Source organism: Wyeomyia smithii, chromosome 2 (assembly GCF_029784165.1).
Source record: "Wyeomyia smithii strain HCP4-BCI-WySm-NY-G18 chromosome 2, ASM2978416v1, whole genome shotgun sequence".
Taxonomy (NCBI): Eukaryota; Metazoa; Arthropoda; class Insecta; order Diptera; family Culicidae; genus Wyeomyia; species Wyeomyia smithii.
The window spans coordinates 260,764,249-260,786,356 of record NC_073695.1 but is presented as its reverse complement, the minus strand read 5'-3'; the positions used below and the strand labels follow the sequence as shown (position 1 = coordinate 260,786,356).

At 36.8% G+C, this 22,108-nt stretch overlaps 1 protein-coding gene across 3 annotated transcripts in view; it reads right to left on the bottom strand.

Annotated features, from left to right (window-relative positions):
* LOC129720680 (serine/threonine-protein phosphatase rdgC) overlaps positions 1-22,108 on the bottom strand; it is a 240,188-nt gene that overhangs the window by 155,647 nt on the left and 62,433 nt on the right. For all 3 annotated transcript variants that reach the window (XM_055672239.1, XM_055672237.1, XM_055672236.1), the window contains one exon: positions 8,405-9,091. In XM_055672239.1, the coding sequence (XP_055528214.1) occupies positions 8,405-8,615 (211 nt within the window). In that variant the 5' untranslated portion in view covers positions 8,616-9,091. The remainder of the gene's footprint in view (positions 1-8,404; positions 9,092-22,108) is intronic.

The following is a 22,108-nucleotide window of genomic DNA, read 5'->3' as shown; positions in this document are numbered from 1 at the left end:
TATGTATCATAATGTGAAAATCACAGAACTTCAATATCTCAGTAAAAACACAACCGATTTGAACAAAATTGGTATAAAAAAACGGGCTTGTTTTTTGAAGCATTTGTAAATTAACTTTTTAGTGTTTGAACATGTAGTTCGAAAGTTTTGCAAAGAAACGTGTTTCGAAGACTGTTTAATCTCACTCACTTTTCTCAGAGATGGAAAGACCGATTTTCACAAAATTAGTGTCATATGAAAGGTCTAGTTGCCCCATAAGACTCTATTGAATTTTATTGTAATTGGACTTTAACTTTGTTCGTTATGTATAATAATGTGAAATCAGGCTATTAAAAGAAACATTATCCTAAGACTGCTTGAACTCACCCACTTTTCTCAGAGATGGCTGGACCGATTTTTACGAAATAAGTTGCAAATAAAAGGTCTAGTTCTCTCATAATACCCTATAAAATTTTATTATAATCGGACTGTAACGTTGTCTTTTATGTAACGAAATGTTAAAATCAAGAAACTTCATTATCTCAGAAACTACACAACCGATTGGAAGAAAACAGGTATAAATTGAACTTGCTGTCTTCAAAACCTTCGATGATTTTTACAATGAATAAACATGTGGTCCAAAAGTTATAAATATAAATGTTTTCCGATGAGTTTATATCATTCACTAATTCTTACCTTTCTTAAAGGAAGGTCCAAACGGTCGAATGGCATATATCACTCGACTCAATTCCATGAGCTGAGCATTTTTTGTATGTGTGTATGTGCAAATTTTCAACCTCACTCGATTTTCTCAGAGATGAATTGACCTATTTTCAAAAAATTATTTTCAATTGAAAGGTCTAGTTTCCCCATAAAACCCTATCGAATTATATTGTAATCGGATTTTTAGTTTATATGTTATGTATCAAAATGTGTAAATAACGAAAGTTCATTGTCTCAGGAACTACACAACCGATTTTAACAAAATTGGTTTTGAATTAACGGGCTACCTAAAAAATCCCTTGACAATCGAATTTTATAAAGATTGGACATGTGGTTTAAAAGTTATAATAAGAAATGTGTTCTGGAGACTATTTAATCTTACTCATATTTCTCAGAGATGGCTGAACCAATTTCCATAAAATCAGTATCATATGGAAGGTCTAATTGCGCCATAAGACTCTATTGATTTTTGCCTTTCTCCTAGAAAGGTATAGCAATCACTGCAAAAACCAAAGGTAAAAAAGTGCTCCAAAGGGTCGAATGTCGTATATCAATCGACTCAGTTCGACGAGCTGAGCATTTTCTGTATGTGTGTGTATATATGTGTGTGTGTATGTATGTATGTAACGCTCTCCCAATCTCACTAGATTTGCTCAGAGATGGCTAGACCGATCTTCATGAAATTAATAATGCAAATGAAAGTTCTGGTTGCCTCATTGAAAAATGACTCTATTGAAAAATGTAAAAATTATGAAACTTCATTATCTCAGAAACTATAAAACCGATTTGAACAAAAGACAGACGCGTGTTCTGGAGACTCTTGAATCTCACTCATGTTTCTCAGAGATGGCTGGACCGATTTTCATAAAATCAGTGTCATAAGGAAGGTCCAGTTGCCCCATGATACCCTATTGATTTTTTCTACAATCGGACTATTACTTTGCCTGTTGTGTTTAAAAATGTGAAACTCAGCTATGAAAAAAATATTCCGAAGACTACTCAAACTCATTTACTTTTCTCAGAGAATATTGTACCGAGTTCCACAAAATTAGTGTCAAATGAAAGGTCTAGCTTCCTCATAACACCCTATTGAATTTTCATGTAATCGGACTTTAACTTGGTCTGTAATGAATCAAAATGTGAAAATCATGAAACTTCATTTTCTAAGAAACTACACAACTGATTTGAACAATACTTATTTCAGATGAACGGGCTAGTTGAGGGCTAACTGACGAATTATTATGATTGTACACGTGGTTCAAAAGTTATGAAAAGCAAGTCATATTCGATATAGAAAAAAAATCTTACTGTAAACAATCGAATCAAAAATTATATTTTAACGAATGATATATCGAGTCCAACCTATATATGAGTACAGTGACGTTTCAATTATACCACGATCAAAAAAAAAAATCGCGTCATATAGGGTAACTGCTCCTATATTCATCTCAGTACCAAATTCATCTCATCACGCCTTTTTGATCAATTTATCGTCAAATTTAACCATATTTTCAACGTTAAACTTTCAGCCACTTGAGAAAACCGAGTAGCAAATAGATTTACTTTCAAAAATTTGTAGAAATTTGACGGTAAATTGGACAAATGAGAGAAATAAAATGAATATAGGTGCACCAAGATGTTGAGATGAATAATGGAGCGATTACCCTATTTGAAACATATTTATTTCATGTTATTCGCATGTGTTAATGTATGTTCATATATGTTTGAAAATTATGTTTTAAATGTTCGGCATGGTTTCACTGCTACCAATGATTTGTTATTTTAGAGTGATAAATAAATCCAGCAAAAATTATCAAGGGGTATTTTTTCTAAGATGAAATGTTCGTGTAAATCTATTTTAACAAATAATAAGTACGAATGAGAAAGGCTTGGTCTGACCGCTTGGTGGATTAATTTAGGGTTTTCTGGTACAGGTTGTCCCATAGTACTCCGTACCTCATCCTGTTTAACTGCTTGACAAATAATGAACAAAATGAATTTTCTTTTTCTCGGCTTTATCGAGCCCCAAAGAAAATCCCATAAGGAACTGTCAAAGAGTTATTTACAAAATCAATGCAGCATTTTTCGAGTAGGAACGAGACAAATGCAGGGCTGCGCAGTGATTTTTTTTCAGAATATGGTACCATTTTAGTAGTTCATTTTGTACCAAATTTTTTCTAAGATTTCTCCCTGAGTGTTACGTATGTCTTATGTATGTGGTAGTACTATTCCATCCTATTGGTTGCGTAGAAAAAGGCCTTCCGTTGCCATCGAGGTGCCCATTAATCTTTAGATTTGTCCGTGTTGCTGGTTTTCGCGGCATTTCGCGGATTTTTGGTAATTTCACGGCCGATGCTGGATTTCGTGGAATTCGCGGCTTCCGCGAAATCGCGATTTACCACTGTCCCTACCGATGATGGATCGCGAAAGGTGAGTCAGCAGAAAAAAATGCAAAATACCTGATATCATAAAAGATACTGGGGACCCTTACATTAGATCGGGCACAGTGGTGAAACATATAACTGGAATCTACGAGCAGCGGTGATTCGAGCAGTTAGCTGCAATCCTGGGATCTCCGGGCACGATTTTTCACGACGAAACATAGTACAGTTTGGCGAATTCGTATCCTAGTTACCAAAACCCGTGCAAGGAAGCTGTAAAGATGGACTTTGGGCAAATGCCCGGGATGTTGCAAGTAAAATCATGTTAGCTTACGTAGATAAATTTGCCCGTGAGATGGTTGTTCGAAATGGTCCGTATCCGTATCCGACGTGTTCGGGTCGGGTTCGAGTTTGAAAATTTTTAAACGTGTCGGGTACGGGTTGGGTTCGGGTTTGGTGAAAAAAAAAACTTTCGGGTTCGGGTCGGGTTCGGGTTCGAAAATGCCGGGTTCAGGTCTGGTTTGGGTATGAAAACACGAAACCCGATTATGAAATCTATGAAATTTCAGATTCGGGTTTCACAATTTCAGGTTCGGGTCGGGTTCGGGTTTCATAGAAATAAAAAATTCCGGGTTCAGGTCGGGTTCGGGTTTGAACGAAAAAAAAGTTTCGGGTTGGACTCGGGCTTCGACCGAAAAAAAAATCGGGTTCAGGTCAGGTACGGGTCTAAAAAACATCAAACCCGACCATCTCTAATGGTTGTTTGGCAAGAGATCTGTAGTTGTGCAGAGAAAACAAAGGTTATCATCAGTGAGTAGAAAAGTTTACATAGAGTAGTGTCTATGATTCTACCATTCATTCGTTCACGCGATTTACGTCAATGTTAAAGGCAAACCGAAGAAATAAAAAGAATACTAGGTGGTATAACAAGAAAAGTTAGAAAATTCATCCGAACAGGATTTTTTTTATATTTTTTCCAAAAAGTCCATGAAAAGCGGAGGAGTTTCTTTTGGCTTCGCAGTCTTTAAAATGTGAAAAGAAAACAAGTGGATTAAGACCATTTTTTTAAACGGTTACACAAATTATACACATAATATATCATTACCGAAAGGTCCATTTTCCTGTAAGGTGGTTTCCTGTTAGAGCATTAATTATCAAACAGATTATTATCAACCTAACAGAAACATCCAAAAATACATTAAATTAGCTAAACATGATTTCAAATATAATTTTAAAATCATACATTATGAAAATTAGAAACTAGACACTTTACCGAAGCGAAACTCGTAGCACTCTCAATCATACTAAACATTTTTTCCCGTAACCAGAAACTTGCACGCAAACTCTATTACGCACAAGTTATGCTGTGTGACACTCGATGGAAGCTGTCAGTGACCGTTGACGTTTACTGTTGTTTATTTCTGTACTCCGCTTGACGTGTTGCACGATTGCTGTATATGTTGTGCTCAGGCCTTCAACATCGCTGCGTTTGTTTATTGTATGGTCTTTTGTAATCATGTGGCACATTTTCAACATGTTCAACGCTGTTTTTCGCCTATGCTCATCCAGGGTACACACCTCATTCAGCTTGACTGAATGCTTCTCATCGATGCTGTGTTGGAGTAGAGCAGTTTTTCCCTCAGGTGATGTATTTTGGCAATAGTTGATAAGCTGGTGGTCACTTGTAGAGCCTTGAGAAGAGAAGCCTTGAGTAAGAGAAAAATAACTTTTTTTCACATTCTAAAGACTACGAAGCCGAAAAAAAAATTCCTCTGAGTAAACGAACAGTCGATAAAAAGTATAGTATTTATTAGTAGCCAACAAAATGACAAAATATTGTTTGTTTAAAATAGCTTTACAAATTTTGTTAAAATCAAAACTATATTGCCCCAATAAGTGTTGACGATTAAAAAGCATCTAGACAAGGAACGAACAAGAACTATGTGAGTCACAGAAACAATAGCCACAGACAATTAGCTAGATAAAATTCATTTGTTAACAAGTTTGTAATACAAAAAGCCTCTAATCGGTAATAAATCCCCACAATTTACCCTGGAGATGTCACTGATCAGTGACGAAACGTCGGACAGTACAAAAAAAGCAGTTCTACTTTCTTTGGGAGTGCTCAGCCGAATGTACAACCATCAGGTATTACATTTCAACAGTCGGAAGCTCACAAACATTTATGGCATAAATAAGTTAAAAGCCAATTGGAGAGGCAGCGACTACCCAATCTCGAGCTCGGTGTTTATTTGCGTTGTTTATTTTAGATCCATGTTGTAAGAGGCTTCATATTTTTGCACTCACTGCGAATGTATGCACTCACTGCGAATGTATGAAACATAAATGTCGTTTCGTGTTGGCCAACAGTGGAACCGGACCGATGGAGCTCACAGCCACGCAACAAAATAACACGTTACATCGTGTCGTGATTTGTGAGGCAAACAATCCAAGTGTGCGTCACTCTCAACCACGTAACAGTTTACGCTGTTGTGTGTTGCATATTGCAGCTGTGCGGCTGGGGGACAACCAAATTCTGTTCGTGCTACCGTTGATTGGCGGAAGACATGAGAATGTTTTTCAAACCAATATTTTGAATGAAGTGTGTTGAATTTTCTGAAACAAACTCAGTATTTTCGACATTCGGAAACCGCCATTACCATTTCCAGCTACATGAACAATAAAAACCGTTCTTATCAAGACCACCACATATATAACTGAAGAGTTTAATAAGTAATAACTCAATTAGTCCTACGTCAACCATGTAGTCATGTTTTGGATATCCCCCTACTTGTTTATCGGTCAAAAAAGTGAAACTTCGACCACTTTGAGGCACGACTTCCCGAAATCCGATTAAACTGAAATTTGCATGGAGGTTTTTTTCGAAAAGACGAAACTTTTGATTCCTTACCGCTCAAAGAAATTTCAGAAGTTAATTTCCGTTTATTTCAAATGAAAAACTTGACAGTAACTAGCTTCCTAAATGGAACCAACAATAAGCGAATTGAAAATATGATGTAGACTTGGAAAAAATTACCACATCCAGGCGGGGTTCCAACGATTTCTTGCTGCAAATCAAAATATTATAATTTTACCTAGCTTATTATGTAATGAGTATCCTGAAAAATGTAAAAATAACATAGTTTTTGATCTAATAGAAAGTAATCAAAGAGAGTCTCTCAATGCTACTTAAGTCCTTTCGTAAAGTTACGCGAGAAATACGCAGAGAGGAAGAAAAGACGAAAAGAGCCATCCTAGAGAAGTTTGTTAACCGTTTCAAAGGACAGTAAAAAATGGTTCATAGTTTGAGTATGATGTCACAAAGTGTCGATTTTGAACTTTTTTGTCTCGATACAATACCAGGTCGTAAAGTTTCATACATTTAAAAGCTGTCTGATAGGAAAAAATCTTTTCAACAACCGGCAATTCCTTTGAAACGGTTTACAAATGTCAAACTTTGCAGATTCAGGTCACTTCTAAACGTCGTCCGATTGAACTGAAATGAAATTTCAACATGACGATTTTCCATTGCACCCTAATTTTCAGATGTCCTCGTTATTAACAAGAAAGCTTCAAAGCTCAAATAGTTCGATGTTCATTTTTAGTTTATGGTTGCCAGATACCAAGAGCGTACTTCAGATCTGTTTTCGGTGTTTATATTTGCCAAGGTAAATTAAAATGCGACAGTCAGCTGTTTAACTACCAAATCATGCTGGAGTTTGTCCAATTTTCACAACAAGAATGTTATTTTCATTCCAATCAGCTTTTGAATTTCCCATCTGCTGATTTGATCAACCATGAAGAGCAGGCAGTATCTCAAACAACAATATTATTATTGAACAACGTTGAGTTCTGGGAAGCGAAATTTACGAGGGATTATCTCTGTTAGTCTAACCATCATGATGAAACCTAAAACAATAAATAAATACATAATCTTTTTATAGCCAAACATCTGTAAACGCTTAAATCGATCATAATATTTAAATTAATTCCTATCGAATACCCCCAAGTTATTTTTATTCGTACGAACAGGCCAAAAAAATCAGGTAACAGTGTGGAACGCTGTGAAAACCGAGAGGTACAAAAGCTATCACTTTTTCGTATCTTCCAAAAATGTACATCATCATCCCATTCAAAGTTTCTCCTTCTGAGAAACTTCTTGCGTAATCCATTCCACCCTCAAGTATTCATTCAAACCGATGTTACGTTTAAACTTGACGACATTTTCATTGATGTGGAATTTTATACTGTGCGCTCGAACGTAACATCGGCAGCAGCTGTTCCCTTCATCGGTATCTTTTTGAACCCAAACGGCTTACCGCTGCTGACGACAACGAACCACGTCGACGTAAGCCGGAGTTCGAGTAATATTTACCCAAAAGCCGGATAATTTTAGCTCATCGCAATTGGCTGCATGCAGACGAGTGGAAACTGGATTTTCCTCCCCATTCCCATTCGTAAAAAAGAGAGTGTTTGCTTCATATCGGGCTTTGTGTTTATTTTTTCTTGAAGCTACAACATCAAAAACCGGTGAAGATGGGATACGAAGGAATTACTTTGTTGGGTATTAGGACATTTCACCGGTATGACGTCACTAAGAAAATGAGCAAATTGAGTTCTTTTCCCTAGAACGGACGCACTGTGGGTGTCAATTTTCCATTTATTTGCTTGAGTAAGTAAATAGAACCGGAGAAAAGGATAACGGAAAATCGAAACCATCGTCACGGGTGACCTAGGTAGACCGAAAGGTTTGCCTTTGTTTGAAGGCGCTACCTTATAGTTTTCATTCAAAAAATGAAAGTTCCAGAAAAAAAAAAAGATTTTTTCATTTATTTTAAAATTAAGTAAATTTAGGTGGGCACAAAAAATGTAGGTATCATTAATCACAAATTAATCCCAATTGACTATTAGTTAATTACCGCCCGATTCTAGCTTTTTTATTAGTTATTGGCACGCACACAATTTGCTTCCATCGCATATTCTGCGTTAGAACGGAACATCGCATCAATGGTTGTACACAACATCTAATACATCAGTATAAGCAGGATAGTTAACACCGATTGTAAAAGTTAATTGATGCATGCATGAGTTACTTAAATGATCTTGTCGCAGTTTGTAAGCTTCGCTTAGAACGGCAGCAGCGTTCATTAAAACCACGAACTAGGTTATTATGTGATATAGTGTAATACTTCGAAAAACTTCAGTCATCAATTTTCCATCACCATGATGAAAACTGCCAACGAACGTTATTCAATAAGGCCATCCTCTCAGCGTAACTAAATGAACAACCTATATAAATATATAAACAATAAAGCACTCACTCCGTTCCACTCTCAACATGCTGCTGCTGCAGCCGCTTTTCCTCCACCGCCGGCACCAGCCCCTGGAGGCAAACAGTTTCAGCAAGCTGCTACTACTGTGCGGCGTAACCTCACCGCCCCGTTCGATCTCCGAGGACCGGCAGGAGGACGAATCCTCGATGCTGGAGCCACGTCGTTTCCGCCGAAAACAGCCACACTTTTTACGCAACATTTCAGCCAATTTCCACTCGCTCCCACACTTCCCGTAAATCGATTCTCACCGGTTTCTTCAAATCCACTACAACCTCACCGTTCACCGTCGAACGCACAGATCGGCAGAAAACTTTTCCGGCAGTTTTTCGATCAGGACTTTCTCTGATTCAATCACTTCTGCCGTGATTTCTTCTCCGAAGCATCATCGTTCACGGTTCTACACCTGCGTCCTCCACTGCTAACTTTTTAATTTCTTTTCTCGGCCCCCTCTCACTCAGGTGCGATGAGGGATTGCCTTATGGTACTCCGTTAAAAGTAGCCTGCTCTAGTTTCAGCTATGGCAGCAGAGTCGGGCCAATCTGCAATTAACTTCCTACATTGTCCTGCTTGCCGGCGAGTCGACAGTTGCGGATTGGATTACGCCGCAGGGAATGCTGCTCGGTTGCGATGCTGAGATTTCCAAGCGCGCGTTCATTGGACCGCTTGAAGCGAGCTCTACAAAAAAAAAAAGAAAAGCGAAGACAATGGTTGTTACAATGTGGATTAAATGTGACCGGTGAGTTATCGTCGGTACGGTGGGAAACCGTCCGTTTACTCGGGATGTAATCAGGATTTTTATATGGGAAAATATATTTGTATTTTTCTAAAACTTACAACCAGTTGTTAATATAATTAATTGTATGACCTTGCAAACGCTGTAGGAAACGAATGTCTTTAAATTAGAGATTGATTTCTCTCACAGTTATGAATTGTGGTTAGCTGGAATTTCAGGCCACATGTCAAGTAGAGTAGAAAAATAATAAAATACTTAATAAAATAAAAATAAAATATAGAAATTACTTTTAACTGTGCAGCACCGTTGTTATAAAATTGAATTTGAAATTTGCGGAAAAGAACATTGTAATAATTGATTAATGCTGAGAATTTGATTTCAGCATTTTACTGGTTATTATCAAAAATAGTAGGTAGAGTATCTTTTGAAGCAAAAAGCATAGCATAGCATAGCATAGCATATTTGATCGCCCGTGTGTTGCCCGCGATTGACCAGAATCAGCTGAAATTGCACAAAGAACCGTCAAAATGGTGCCTAGGAGTAGCAAGCCATTTTCAGTGTACAATTCCTGGTGATTTTTCTTTTCACTGGTCAATAACGTAGCTGGCCACGCCCAATGCAGATCAATAGAGGAAGGGATATCGGGAGTGTTAGTTTAATACTTGTTGCTACTAGAGACCGAGGAATCCTCTGCATCATCCACAAGTATCAAAGGAAGGTATTAGTGTTAGTGGAAAGGAATTGATCTGGATCCATCGAGGTTGATGGTGCGATCTTTTCTACACAAATTCGCGCCCGATATGGATATTTCTCGGTCTCTGCGCAACCGGCCATCAGAAGACGATATAAATAGAACCGCATTACGATCGCTGTATCGGCATATAGGAGAATCGAAGTTTCTAGGTATCACCGGCAACCAATCGTTAACAGTCTGTATCACACCAAACTTCGCGTTTCATCCCGTGAACTATTAAAATTTACCTCGAAACAAATGAATTTCGTAAAACGCACCGCACGCCGAACGCAAACTACTGGTACCAGCTCAAAGAACCGTTAGAGCGAGTAAAAAAAAACCCACAAGGCACACCCGAGCATTATACGATGTAATGGTCATTGAACTCCGAAACCGCTGTATTAAGATAGTTACACTGAGCGCTGTCAAAATAACGTGCGCGAAACTGAGCTGACCTCCCCGATGCAAACAATAGCGTGCCCACTACACTCCGGAAACCCTTAGATAAACAAAACTCACCCGGGCCGATGATGCGTTTCACCGGGGCATAATGCACGACCGCTCCATTTTCTCCTACCGACGCATTCGCGACACGACGTTTCGCACCAAAGACCTACTGAGTATAAAAACTGACAAAGTTCCATGCATTCATAGCCCAAAAACACAAAAAATGCAAATAAAAATATTAAACAAAACAGAGTTCCAAGTTTATTATTTAAATGCCAAAATAATTGCAATCAAAGTTCAGTTGTCGTGAACTATTTTCACGCCCAAAACGATTTCAACATAATTAAATGAAAGTTACTTATGTATGTCAACATTTGTCCAAAAGCTAGGAAAATCATAAAACAAGAACATAGAACTGAATAAAATGTCACCGCCCTGCCAGGACTCACAATTGTAGACGATGCATCAATCGCATGCCGCATTGTCATGCTCGAATGATAAATTTTGAAACTATATTGTAAAACTGTCAATTTTGACCTGTGAGAGTGCATCGCACAATCTGGTTTGTAAATATAAAAAAATACTACAAGGTATACAGCCCTAGGGTTGTATGAAATGGTGACGTGGGACTAAACACTGTAATTAGGAGATTATTTGTTACAAAATATACAGAGTCTGCAGACAGAATCAATGTGTTTGCTCAGCGACTGTACGAATTTTTATTTTCAGCCTCCCTGTAAATCATTATTTGGAATATATTCAACAACACTCAAAAGAATATCATTTATATTTGGCGATATTATGCCTGTAGTATTTTTTTTTGTGCAAAAAATATGTATTTGACAAGGCACAAGCATATCGAGCTTGTTGAAGAAGCACAAAGAATTTCTCGTAATGCGTCAAAGTCAGAATTAACTCTATATCCTCAAAAACCAAATCCAATAATACTGACGTTATCATAATGAATGGTTTTGTTTTATTTAACTGTAATTAATTCAAATCTATAGTATGGATCTTACTTTCAAAATAATATGGAAGCCCTTGCAAGTTCCAGCAAAAAATCGTAGCAATCCACAATTACATTTTTTTTGCTTGACAATTTTTTTTATTTGCTCACAACTACATTCGTTGTATTTCGGAGACAGGAAATATACGTTTATTATGGTAAAGCTTAGAATAGTCATATATCATCTAACAATTTTGAAATGTAAAAGAGATTCTGTACGAATCTCACTAAATAAACAAAAAAAAAATCACAAGCATTCGCAGGCTCTTACTCTTCTATAAATGTATATATTTAGGAATTTACTCTTTCGATACTATCCGGTCAAGATTATTTAGTGGATATCGAAGATGAAATTAAATAAATATCCGTTGCAAAAATTTACAATTCTTGTTGAGTAATTTATGGCAATCATATTTATGAGATAAACTTTCAATCACCATCAACAGCAGCATTGCAGTTTTTCCTCAATTGCATACAAATAGAAATGTACGAACAAAAGTGTACCACTGCAATACGAATAGTACCGCTGCAGTACGAATAGAAGTGTACGGCTGAAATGTACGAATAGAAGAGTACCACAGTTGCTTTTACCGGCATGTTTTCTTTCAAGACATCAGTTTTTATTAGGTTCTTCAGAACCTAACACGCAGGTTTTAGAAATTGCTCAAGGATGGGTATTGTTTCAAAATTTTAGGAAAACTTTTACCTTCGAGACATCACATTAGTTTAAGCTCATGGAAGCAAAAATAAATTGACCTATTGGGACGGGGAGACTCTGTCAATTTTTATTTCGAAATTGATACAGGGAATATCACAGGGAACGGATGGTGTCCATTCACGTTGTCTGTGCTAGGAATGCTCGCATGTAATTGGTTCACTATTGACGTAAATTTGTTATTGAAATTTTTCATCAATTTTACTGCTTAGCAATGAAATTAGAGTGATAATTAGCATATTACAAAATTGTTACACATTTTATCTATCCAACAACATATTGGTTATTATTATCCATCATGTGGTTATGCTGTTATTAACGTTTGAAATCTGACGCAACATTTGCCCGTTTCATTTCCAATTTTACAGAATGCATCCCAGTATAGTAAACAAAGACGTGTCCCACGTCAAAACTCTACCCGCAACCGAAAAGCTACCACACTTTGTGCACCCAACAGATGACACATTTACACTTCTGAAAAAGCCCAAAACCCGCTAAAAACCACTACACACAGAGCCTATGTATTCTTAAAATATTTGATACAAAAACTTATACTCATCTGTTTTATTTTGGTTATGCCTATGCCAGCGAAACAAACGCCGACAAGCACAGCGCAACACTACTCTCTTCGCTCTCTCTCCAGATATTATCGTTCTCTTCGCTCACACCGCCATGCATTCCATTTTCGCATGTTAATAACGAACCGCTAGTTAGCGCGACGCACAAAGTAGGCACTCACACTCACGCAACTTAGCTGGCCTTACAATTTTCAATTGTAATTCGAGGAAAAATTATCACTTTCACGCAAGGAACACCGTGTTTTCCACAAAACCTTCACTTTTCTCACTTAGACAAAGCATCACAGATCACAACTTGACCCTTTTTAACAAGTTTGGCCACTTAATTCACTTATAAATTAATAAATTAAACGGATAGCTTTCGGGGCACGTATTATTAGTTAGCCGTGATGCCAGCCTCCCCAGTATCTTTTGAAGCAAAAAGGGCAAAAAACTACGCCTTAATGGTTAAATTCAGGATTTAGAAATGTAATAGTACTGCACATTGTTTTACACTTGAAATTATGTTGACTAATAAACCTTTGCCCTGCTAGAAACTGGCTCGACCAGCAACCAGCAGAGCAGCTGGACAGACGGCTCATTTAATCGCAGCGCTTCACAGCAGACAGAACCAACCGGTACCGTAGCACTGCACAGCATTGCTGATCATGTCCGCACAAGCTAATAATATTGTAGTGTAGTGCAAGAGCACACAAGAGCAACAAGAGAACTTGAATCATTTTGTGTCTACTGCAAATAGCAATCCAAAATGATGCTGAATCAAACAAAGTTGCCTCTGATGTGAGCAATACCAGAGCATTTTAAAATGCCCTAACTCATAATTGAAGAAGTTAATATACTTTTCTATCATTCGTCAAGATCTGGGCAATCGTTGTCCAACTACGCAAGAAGCAAAAGTTCTTACTTTTCTTTTCTGAATGATAGTATTTTTTAAATATATGAAGTTATATCCAATTCAATCTGAGAATTTTCGCTCAAATCGTTCTGATCTTCAGTTTTGAATAGTTTCGTTTAATTTGCTGTTTGCCAAGAAAAGAAAATTATGCCTCGCTAAATTAAAGGTCTCTTGGCAGTAAAACTACAAACAAAGTTTTTTCTGCTTCAAATGAGCATGAGCATGAGCATGAGCATGATTGACCGCCCGCGGTTGCTACTCCGTTATTGCCAGATCAGCTGTAATTACACAGAGAACCAACGGATGATGCTTGGGACTAACATGCATCCTCAATGCGTAAAAACTGGTGACCTTAATCTTTATATAAGGCAATACCAGCGCTTTAGTTAAGTTATTGTTTATATCGCTTTAACGTCTCAGCTTCCAGAAATGCACTGTTAGGTAAAATACTAGCGTTACGATTCCGTCTACTATGCGTTTGGATAGATAATAAAATATCGTAATCCAGCGGCATGCGGTTGTGTCTTGGGTACACCCCTTTTACTTTTTACCTTTCATACTTGCCCATTCCATTAGTACGGAAAAATGAGAATAATTTTATTTTCAATTTAGTATTGGTAGATAAAAAATTGGCAACACTACTGCAAAAAAGGAAAGATTTTTTTGGATGAGTAAAAGCCAAAACATTTTTAAAAATCGTAAAAATATGATATCTCGAGATTACCTTTTATTACTCTAAGATGGAAAGTGCTTAATCACGTAAAATTTTCCAAAGAATACTATGAATATGTTGAATCTAAGATGAACTGGTTGCATTTGCCGAAAAATACAAATCTATTTTCGAATACAATAAAAAAATTATCTGAAGACACTAACTTCCAAAAAAAAATTTTTTTCTGCTTGGTTTATTGTAGTGAAAAATCAGTATTTTTCGGACATTTGAAATCTATAAGTTAAAATAAAATGACAATAGAGGTTTTGCACAACGAAAGGCAGCGGTCCCATATATCAATGCCAAAATTGGGATTTCTCCAAAAAGATCCCAAATCAGTTACTCCCCACACTTAGACCCAAGTCTATGAAGGTCGTGTCCAAGTGGTATGAACATATTATATGAAATGATTCGTATCTTTTCAATTGCAAAACTTCAAGAAAAAACTAAAAATAAACTATAGAACGTTGTAAGTGACTCCATTTTTTTTAGTCTGTCATTTCCCCAGTACGAATGTAGGAATATACAAAACATGAATCTCGTGTCGGTTAACTGTGGAACTAGAGCAATGAAGCTCTCAGTCACGCAGCAAAATAACACCGCGAACGATATTTGCACTAACATAACCCAAGTAACACACAAAACCTACGCAAACGATTTCAACATAATTAAATGAAAGTTACTTATGTATGTCGTGGGACTAAACACTGTAATTAGGAGATTATTTGTTACAAAATATACAGAGTCTGCAGACAGAATCAATGTGTTTGCTCAGCGACTGTACGAATTTTTATTTTCAGCCTCCCTGTAAATCATTATTTGGAATATATTCAACAACACTCAAAAGAATATCATTTATATTTGGCGATATTATGCCTGTAGTATTTTTTTTTGTGCAAAAAATATGTATTTGACAAGGCACAAGCATATCGAGCTTGTTGAAGAAGCACAAAGAATTTCTCGTAATGCGTCAAAGTCAGAATTAACTCTATATCCTCAAAAACCAAATCCAATAATACTGACGTTATCATAATGAATGGTTTTGTTTTATTTAACTGTAATTAATTCAAATCTATAGTATGGATCTTACTTTCAAAATAATATGGAAGCCCTTGCAAGTTCCAGCAAAAAATCGTAGCAATCCACAATTACATTTTTTTTGCTTGACAATTTTTTTTATTTGCTCACAACTACATTCGTTGTATTTCGGAGACAGGAAATATACGTTTATTATGGTAAAGCTTAGAATAGTCATATATCATCTAACAATTTTGAAATGTAAAAGAGATTCTGTACGAATCTCACTAAATAAACAAAAAAAAAATCACAAGCATTCGCAGGCTCTTACTCTTCTATAAATGTATATATTTAGGAATTTACTCTTTCGATACTATCCGGTCAAGATTATTTAGTGGATATCGAAGATGAAATTAAATAAATATCCGTTGCAAAAATTTACAATTCTTGTTGAGTAATTTATGGCAATCATATTTATGAGATAAACTTTCAATCACCATCAACAGCAGCATTGCAGTTTTTCCTCAATTGCATACAAATAGAAATGTACGAACAAAAGTGTACCACTGCAATACGAATAGTACCGCTGCAGTACGAATAGAAGTGTACGGCTGAAATGTACGAATAGAAGAGTACCACAGTTGCTTTTACCGGCATGTTTTCTTTCAAGACATCAGTTTTTATTAGGTTCTTCAGAACCTAACACGCAGGTTTTAGAAATTGCTCAAGGATGGGTATTGTTTCAAAATTTTAGGAAAACTTTTACCTTCGAGACATCACATTAGTTTAAGCTCATGGAAGCAAAAATAAATTGACCTATTGGGACGGGGAGACTCTGTCAATTTTTATTTCGAAATTGATACAGGGAATATCACAGGGAACGGATGGTGTCCATTCACGTTGTCTGTGCTAGGAATGCTCGCATGTAATTGGTTCACTATTGACGTAAATTTGTTATTGAAATTTTTCATCAATTTTACTGCTTAGCAATGAAATTAGAGTGATAATTAGCATATTACAAAATTGTTACACATTTTATCTATCCAACAACATATTGGTTATTATTATCCATCATGTGGTTATGCTGTTATTAACGTTTGAAATCTGACGCAACATTTGCCCGTTTCATTTCCAATTTTACAGAATGCATCCCAGTATAGTAAACAAAGACGTGTCCCACGTCAAAACTCTACCCGCAACCGAAAAGCTACCACACTTTGTGCACCCAACAGATGACACATTTACACTTCTGAAAAAGCCCAAAACCCGCTAAAAACCACTACACACAGAGCCTATGTATTCTTAAAATATTTGATACAAAAACTTATACTCATCTGTTTTATTTTGGTTATGCCTATGCCAGCGAAACAAACGCCGACAAGCACAGCGCAACACTACTCTCTTCGCTCTCTCTCCAGATATTATCGTTCTCTTCGCTCACACCGCCATGCATTCCATTTTCGCATGTTAATAACGAACCGCTAGTTAGCGCGACGCACAAAGTAGGCACTCACACTCACGCAACTTAGCTGGCCTTACAATTTTCAATTGTAATTCGAGGAAAAATTATCACTTTCACGCAAGGAACACCGTGTTTTCCACAAAACCTTCACTTTTCTCACTTAGACAAAGCATCACAGATCACAACTTGACCCTTTTTAACAAGTTTGGCCACTTAATTCACTTATAAATTAATAAATTAAACGGATAGCTTTCGGGGCACGTATTATTAGTTAGCCGTGATGCCAGCCTCCCCAGTATCTTTTGAAGCAAAAAGGGCAAAAAACTACGCCTTAATGGTTAAATTCAGGATTTAGAAATGTAATAGTACTGCACATTGTTTTACACTTGAAATTATGTTGACTAATAAACCTTTGCCCTGCTAGAAACTGGCTCGACCAGCAACCAGCAGAGCAGCTGGACAGACGGCTCATTTAATCGCAGCGCTTCACAGCAGACAGAACCAACCGGTACCGTAGCACTGCACAGCATTGCTGATCATGTCCGCACAAGCTAATAATATTGTAGTGTAGTGCAAGAGCACACAAGAGCAACAAGAGAACTTGAATCATTTTGTGTCTACTGCAAATAGCAATCCAAAATGATGCTGAATCAAACAAAGTTGCCTCTGATGTGAGCAATACCAGAGCATTTTAAAATGCCCTAACTCATAATTGAAGAAGTTAATATACTTTTCTATCATTCGTCAAGATCTGGGCAATCGTTGTCCAACTACGCAAGAAGCAAAAGTTCTTACTTTTCTTTTCTGAATGATAGTATTTTTTAAATATATGAAGTTATATCCAATTCAATCTGAGAATTTTCGCTCAAATCGTTCTGATCTTCAGTTTTGAATAGTTTCGTTTAATTTGCTGTTTGCCAAGAAAAGAAAATTATGCCTCGCTAAATTAAAGGTCTCTTGGCAGTAAAACTACAAACAAAGTTTTTTCTGCTTCAAATGAGCATGAGCATGAGCATGAGCATGATTGACCGCCCGCGGTTGCTACTCCGTTATTGCCAGATCAGCTGTAATTACACAGAGAACCAACGGATGATGCTTGGGACTAACATGCATCCTCAATGCGTAAAAACTGGTGACCTTAATCTTTATATAAGGCAATACCAGCGCTTTAGTTAAGTTATTGTTTATATCGCTTTAACGTCTCAGCTTCCAGAAATGCACTGTTAGGTAAAATACTAGCGTTACGATTCCGTCTACTATGCGTTTGGATAGATAATAAAATATCGTAATCCAGCGGCATGCGGTTGTGTCTTGGGTACACCCCTTTTACTTTTTACCTTTCATACTTGCCCATTCCATTAGTACGGAAAAATGAGAATAATTTTATTTTCAATTTAGTATTGGTAGATAAAAAATTGGCAACACTACTGCAAAAAAGGAAAGATTTTTTTGGATGAGTAAAAGCCAAAACATTTTTAAAAATCGTAAAAATATGATATCTCGAGATTACCTTTTATTACTCTAAGATGGAAAGTGCTTAATCACGTAAAATTTTCCAAAGAATACTATGAATATGTTGAATCTAAGATGAACTGGTTGCATTTGCCGAAAAATACAAATCTATTTTCGAATACAATAAAAAAATTATCTGAAGACACTAACTTCCAAAAAAAAATTTTTTTCTGCTTGGTTTATTGTAGTGAAAAATCAGTATTTTTCGGACATTTGAAATCTATAAGTTAAAATAAAATGACAATAGAGGTTTTGCACAACGAAAGGCAGCGGTCCCATATATCAATGCCAAAATTGGGATTTCTCCAAAAAGATCCCAAATCAGTTACTCCCCACACTTAGACCCAAGTCTATGAAGGTCGTGTCCAAGTGGTATGAACATATTATATGAAATGATTCGTATCTTTTCAATTGCAAAACTTCAAGAAAAAACTAAAAATAAACTATAGAACGTTGTAAGTGACTCCATTTTTTTTAGTCTGTCATTTCCCCAGTACGAATGTAGGAATATACAAAACATGAATCTCGTGTCGGTTAACTGTGGAACTAGAGCAATGAAGCTCTCAGTCACGCAGCAAAATAACACCGCGAACGATATTTGCACTAACATAACCCAAGTAACACACAAAACCTACGCAATTGAAAACTTGTGTTGTTATATCCTTATTCTCGAGATGTTCTTTTAAAGCATAATTGTATTATATAGATTATTGAATATAAACTGCCGCTGCTCGTCTGAAACTGGTGTTTATGATGTGATCAAAACTGCACAGAAAACAACTTAAAATACATCATTTGCGTGAAGTTGTTTTTCATCAGTGTTTCAACCACATTTCGAAAACAAGCTCGGTTTTTCCTGGTTTGGAGATGTTTTTTAATAGCATGGGCAGTGTGTCGAACAGTTGACATTTTTGCATGACACCATATCGAAAAATACTGTCGCCTCTCTTGCAGACTGCGACAGCAGCGTTCAACTGTACGCTGTTCTATTTGAGAGAGTCGTGTGACTTAAAGCCAACACGGATGGTTAACGATTCTTTTTTGTGCCGATCTCCAGCCGCTTCGATATCTCGACTGTCGCATTGTGCGAATGACAATAATTGGCAATCATGCGACAGTTTAGCACAGCAATAAGATGGAAAATCAATAATTACTATGTATGTACTGCCGAAAAATATCATCAATCGTGTACACCAGAAAATTTGAATCCCTACTTCTAAACTTCTTCATTCGAAAATAGTTCGCTGTAGCGAAAGTCTCATCCAAATTTAGCATATTTATTCAAAAACAGGACAATAAAAGTATGAATCTCACAAATTCAATCAACGTCCTCGTGCCCAAATAAAAATTGACGCTGAGTGAATTGATTCCAATTCAATTCGTAATAAATGCAATAAATACCACAGTTGGCTACAGTCAATAACTCACGAGCCAGGGATTGTCTATACAATGACAACAATATAAAAAGAAGTGAATGAGAGAATTGTTGTTCATATTGAATTCGAGACGAAAAGCAAAAGATAAAGCAGATCGTATGTAACTTCGCTTGCGGCAACTGTCGCGTAGTGTTTCATTCCACAGAGGTAATCACAAAAATCTTGCTACTGTCGTGTGAATACTGTAGCGTACCAGTACATTTCCCTACCCTGAGCATGGGTTAAGCGAACAATAACTATTACATGAATGGCACTTGTTTTCAAGTTGGCTTCCAGATGTTCACACTATTAGAAAAACTGTGTATGAAATGCCCAGCCGGGGCAGCCGCACCAGTTCTATATTACACGCCTAATAACAATACTACGTACCTGCAAAGTGCTTTCCTTATGGTTCGGCTTAGTATTCAGCAGCCAACGCTGAATTACTTGATCAAATTGTTATTTGAATGATTTCTATAAAACTATTCGAGGTGGGTCAAAATGTGCCATGAAAAGATAAACAAAACGCTTGCAGTGCAACCAATATCATTTCATTTTAAGGAATCGTATATCTAACAATGTTTTCTAGCTTAGTTATATTTTAAGTCTAGATAACTTTGAAACTATGCGAAAACAACTTTAATTATCAAGCGACAGAAACAATCCATCTTTGAAGGTTGTACATTGCTTTTTATAATCAATTTATAATTAATTGAAAGTGCCACTGACGAGATGATTGTCGATCTAGTTGCACTGCGCGTAACAATACATTTGCGCATGCGCTGGGTTAATGTTGTCATAGCAACGCATTTGCGCATGCGCTGTGTTATGGCGGATTCGGACCCACGAATGCGCGAGTTTCTTTATTGCACTAAATCAGTGCAGATCTACCCAAGAAAAAAACGACATTAACTACGCATGTAAGAAAGAGATGCCAGATAGTTGTTTACGAACTAAGCCATTGCGGTGGTGGGGTAAATTGACTCTTCGCAATGAAATAAATCAGCGAACATTCTGTATTGCATAATCTTTCCCACTGATTGACAAACAGGAAACGGTATCCGATGACGGGCGCATGATTTTTTCAGAAGTAAAGCGCAGTATGCAGTTCAAAAAGGAATTCATTTTCCTATCTCAATCCCATGTAAAATTCTGGCACTGAATCAGGCAATGAAATTTCTTCTGGTAGCTATTACGCAGCTAAACAGAAATCATAAACCGAAAAGGAAAACAAAATTCACTTACTATGAACACTGCTGTGAAGCAAAATGTCACTTGATCTAGCACGGAATAATGAGCACTGACATTATTCAGGTACTGAAAGTGTCAGGCAGTTGGTAGGTCGTCTCACACCCAGCAATGCCAGATTGGAAGACATTTAGCCTACATTCCAAATATTTTTCACGTTATAGTTACCGGAAAAGTTACGTGAATATTTCCCACTATCGTTTTCTAGTAGCTTCTACGTGATTGTCATTTGAGTTTATCATGGCCTGGTGTGATGAATTATCCTTTGAAATTTATTCAGTAGATGCATGCATTTCATGTGAGTTTCACGTAGAATTCATCTACTGGTAAACGACAATTTGTATACCTGAGTGATTTATTACGCAACAGCTCATAAAAATTAGAGAAATAAATGAAAACTGTATATTTCGTAAAACGTGATTGCTATCAGATATCACTCAGGTATGCAAATTCGTCAATTCGTAAATGAATAAAACAACATAAAAACTGATAAATATTACGACATTCCCGGGGATTGTTATTGTCCGCTGCAGCTGTTTTTGTTCAGGTAACTCTTCCATCTTTGAACTGAAGCTGTGTGAAACCTGTAAGCTCAAGTCTCGAGTTTATTAGGATTTTTCGAAAATTCACTTATTTGCAAGCCATCCAGAAATTCTGTTTTATGTTCAGAATCAGACAACAGCTTCGCCATTTTGGTTTCTGGTTCTTTTCGCACAGAGAATTCACGCGATACATCCTGTTTGACGTGACGTGATTAACCATGGTATGCATGAGATTTTCACGTAGATGTTATGTTTGTCACATAAATCATGCACAATGACAGAAAATGAACAAGTATAGGATTTTTTACGTAAAAATAACGTGAAAAATATTTTGAGTGTACGATGAAGACATTCAGTTTTGTGACAACAACGTGAAGACATTGGAGAAAACATGTGAAGATATTAAAAAATATTTGAACGACCCGAATTTTGCTCGACAGTTTTCGATTTTTCTGAAAGTTTTTTCAGCCTACGGGCTTCGGGTAGGAAGCCATTTTTTCGCGGACCATGAAGACTATTGGAAAAATTACCTGTCATCCCTGCTTTCACACCAGATCGCGGTAAACAAGAGTGTTCGAGTGTTCTAGAAAAAAAGGAAAAATCATGCGCTCACTCACGTCAGATAGCGTTACTGTGAAGCATTCTCAGCTGTCAAAATTCCGTTTGGTGAAAAGGGC